This window comes from Platalea leucorodia (assembly GCF_965183815.1).
Source record: "Platalea leucorodia genome assembly, contig: HAP1_HAP1_SCAFFOLD_24, whole genome shotgun sequence".
In the NCBI taxonomy this organism is placed as follows: Eukaryota; Metazoa; Chordata; class Aves; order Pelecaniformes; family Threskiornithidae; genus Platalea; species Platalea leucorodia.
Genome location: NW_028121458.1, coordinates 1,258,207 through 1,260,757, shown reverse-complemented (window position 1 = coordinate 1,260,757; position 2,551 = coordinate 1,258,207). Strand labels below are relative to the sequence as shown.

At 52.3% G+C, this 2,551-nt stretch overlaps 1 protein-coding gene across 1 annotated transcript; it reads left to right on the top strand.

Annotated features, from left to right (window-relative positions):
• Nucleotides 1-596: 596 nt before the first annotated feature.
• Nucleotides 597-1,565, top strand: LOC309603196 (olfactory receptor 14A16-like; the record flags this gene model as incomplete). Its single annotated transcript, XM_082338103.1, has 1 exon — nucleotides 597-1,565. One exon carries the CDS (start codon nucleotides 597-599, stop codon nucleotides 1,563-1,565), a length of 969 nt encoding a protein of 322 aa, XP_082194229.1.
• Nucleotides 1,566-2,551: the final 986 nt, after the last annotated feature.

The following is a 2,551-nucleotide window of genomic DNA, read 5'->3' as shown; positions in this document are numbered from 1 at the left end:
CCTCCGTCTCAGAAAGGTGCAAGCCCAGGGCAGCTGGGAACAAGGCGGAGGGACAGACCAGCTCCCTTCACTCTGCTCTAAGCCACAGGCAATCCTCCTGCCTCTCAGGACTCCCTCTGTTCTCCCTGAGGGCAGCAGAAATTCTGAGGTTTCTGACATCCAAGAACACTCCCCAGGGGAAACGGAGGGAAACTTTAAGAATAAACTCTGAAATTGCCCTCTGCCATTCTGCTTCCTCACCACAGGGAGTGCAGGTGCTGACAGGCCCTTCTGCGTTAGGAGCAGTTTCACCTGACAAAGTCCAACACCAGGACTGGGTCCTTCCCCCACCTTTCCCATGAACCCACTCCTGCAGAGTAGGCTGACTCCTTGGCAGGCAGCAGGCAGAGCCCGTATTTCTCATGGCACATTCAGCCAGCACCAAGCAGGGTTTCAGAAATGGAGCTGAAGGAAGTTCTCATAGAAAAGTAAAAAGGGGGAGGGTGTAGAAAGGGGAGCATCTAGGAGAAATGGCTTTTGTTTTGTTTAGAGACATCTCCCCTAACTTCTCACTGCATTTTCCTCCTTGGACAGTCACTCATGACCAGAGGCAGCAGATGTCCAACGCCAGCTTCATTACCGAGTTCCTCCTCCGGGTTTTCGCAGACACACGGGAGCTGCAGCTCTTGCACTTCTGGCTCTTCCTGGCCATCTACCTGGCTGCCCTCCTGGGCAACGGACTCATCATCACCGCTGTAGCCTGCAACCACCACCTCCACACCCCCATGTACTTCTTCCTCTTCAACCTCTCCCTCCTCGACCTGGCCTCCATCTCCACCACTCTCCCCAAAGCCATGGCCAATTCCCTGTGGGACACCAGGGCCATCTCCTACTTGGGATGTGCTGCACAGGTCTTTTTCTTTCTCTTCTTCGTTGGAGGAGAGTATTCTCTTCTCACTGTCATGGCCTATGACCGCTATGTGGCCATTTGCAAACCCCTGCACTATGGGACCCTGCTGGGCAGCAGAGCTTGTGTCCACATGGCAGCAGCTGCCTGGGGCAGTGTGTTTCTCAATGCTGTGCTGCACACTGCCAATACATTTTCCCTACCCCTCTGCCAAGGCAATGTCCTGGACCAGTTCTTCTGTGAAATCCCCCAGATCCTCAAGCTCTCCTGCTCAGATGCCTACCTCAGGGAAGCTGGGGTCCTTGTGGTTAGTGCCTGTTTAGCATTTGGGTGTTTTGTTTTCCTTGTGGTGTCCTATGTGCAGATCTTCAGGGTTGTGCTGAGGATCCCCTCTGAGCAGGGATGGCACAAAGCCTTTTCCACGTGCCTCCCTCACCTGGCCGTGGTCTCCCTGTTTCTCAGCACCTCGTTTTTTGCCTACCTGAAGCCCCCCTCCATCTCTTCCCCATCCCTGGATCTGGTGGTGGCAGTGCTGTACTCAGTGTTTCCTCCAGCAGTGAACCCCCTCATCTACAGCCTGAGGAACCAGGAGCTCAAAGACCCACTGAAGAAGCTGAAGAAACTATGTAGCTGCTGCTTCCAGCTTCACGGAGTTAAAAACTTTCCTATCTTCCAGTAGTATCTCTCAATAGCTCTTTAGCCAACTCTTCAATTGTGTTTATGTCTATTCTTTTTTATCTCTAGGTCTCAAAGAGCTCTTGTATGAATGGTCCTTGAGAAAGGCGGACTGCGTCAGATGCAGTTTGCACTTAGCATAAGGTTGACAAGAGTAGTTTATGGTTTCCTGAATTACATCATGTTTAAATTTGTTTGTTAGCAAGGAAGTTAAACATGCTGTGTCCGCATGCAGCCAGTTCACTGAGGAACTCAATGAACTGAGAAAATGAACTGAGTTCATTGAGTCAGTGCCGCTCAGTTGGCGGCCGGTCACAAGTGGTGTTCCCCAGGGCTCAGTACTGGGGCCCGTTCTGTTTAATATCTTTATCAATGATTTGGAGGAGGGGATCCACTGCACCCTCAGTAAGTTTGGAGACGACACTAAGCTGGGCAGCAGTATTGATCTGCTGGAGGGTAGGAAGGCTCTGCAGAGAGATCTGGACAGGCTGGATTGATGGGCCAAGGCCAATTTTATGAGAGTCAAGAAGGCCAAGTGCTGGGTCCTGCACTTGGGTCAACCCCACACACCACTACAGGCACGCAGGGAAGAGTGATTGGAAAGCTGCCTGGTGGAAAAGAACACGGGGGTGTTGGTGGACAGCCAGCTGAATGAGCTGGCAGTGTGCCCTGGTGGCCAAGAACAGCATCTTGCCTTGCATCAGGAATAGCGTGGCTTTGGCCTGACCTGCTTGGAAGAATCCCATGGGATACAGCCCTGCAGAGAAGAGGGGTGCAGAGAGCTGTTTGATGGTCAAGGGTCTCTTCTTTCAGCTCCAAAATGGTCCACCCTGGCAGGCAGGAGGTCCTGCAGAGGTGGCAGGAGGAAGGCCTGGATGAGAAAGGAGCTCCTGACTGGAACCAAGCATGAAGAGGAAACACAGAAAAGGTGGAAGCTGGATGACTCAATAGTTCTGTGGTTGTGTGCTGGAGAGAACTCTTTGCATGTGT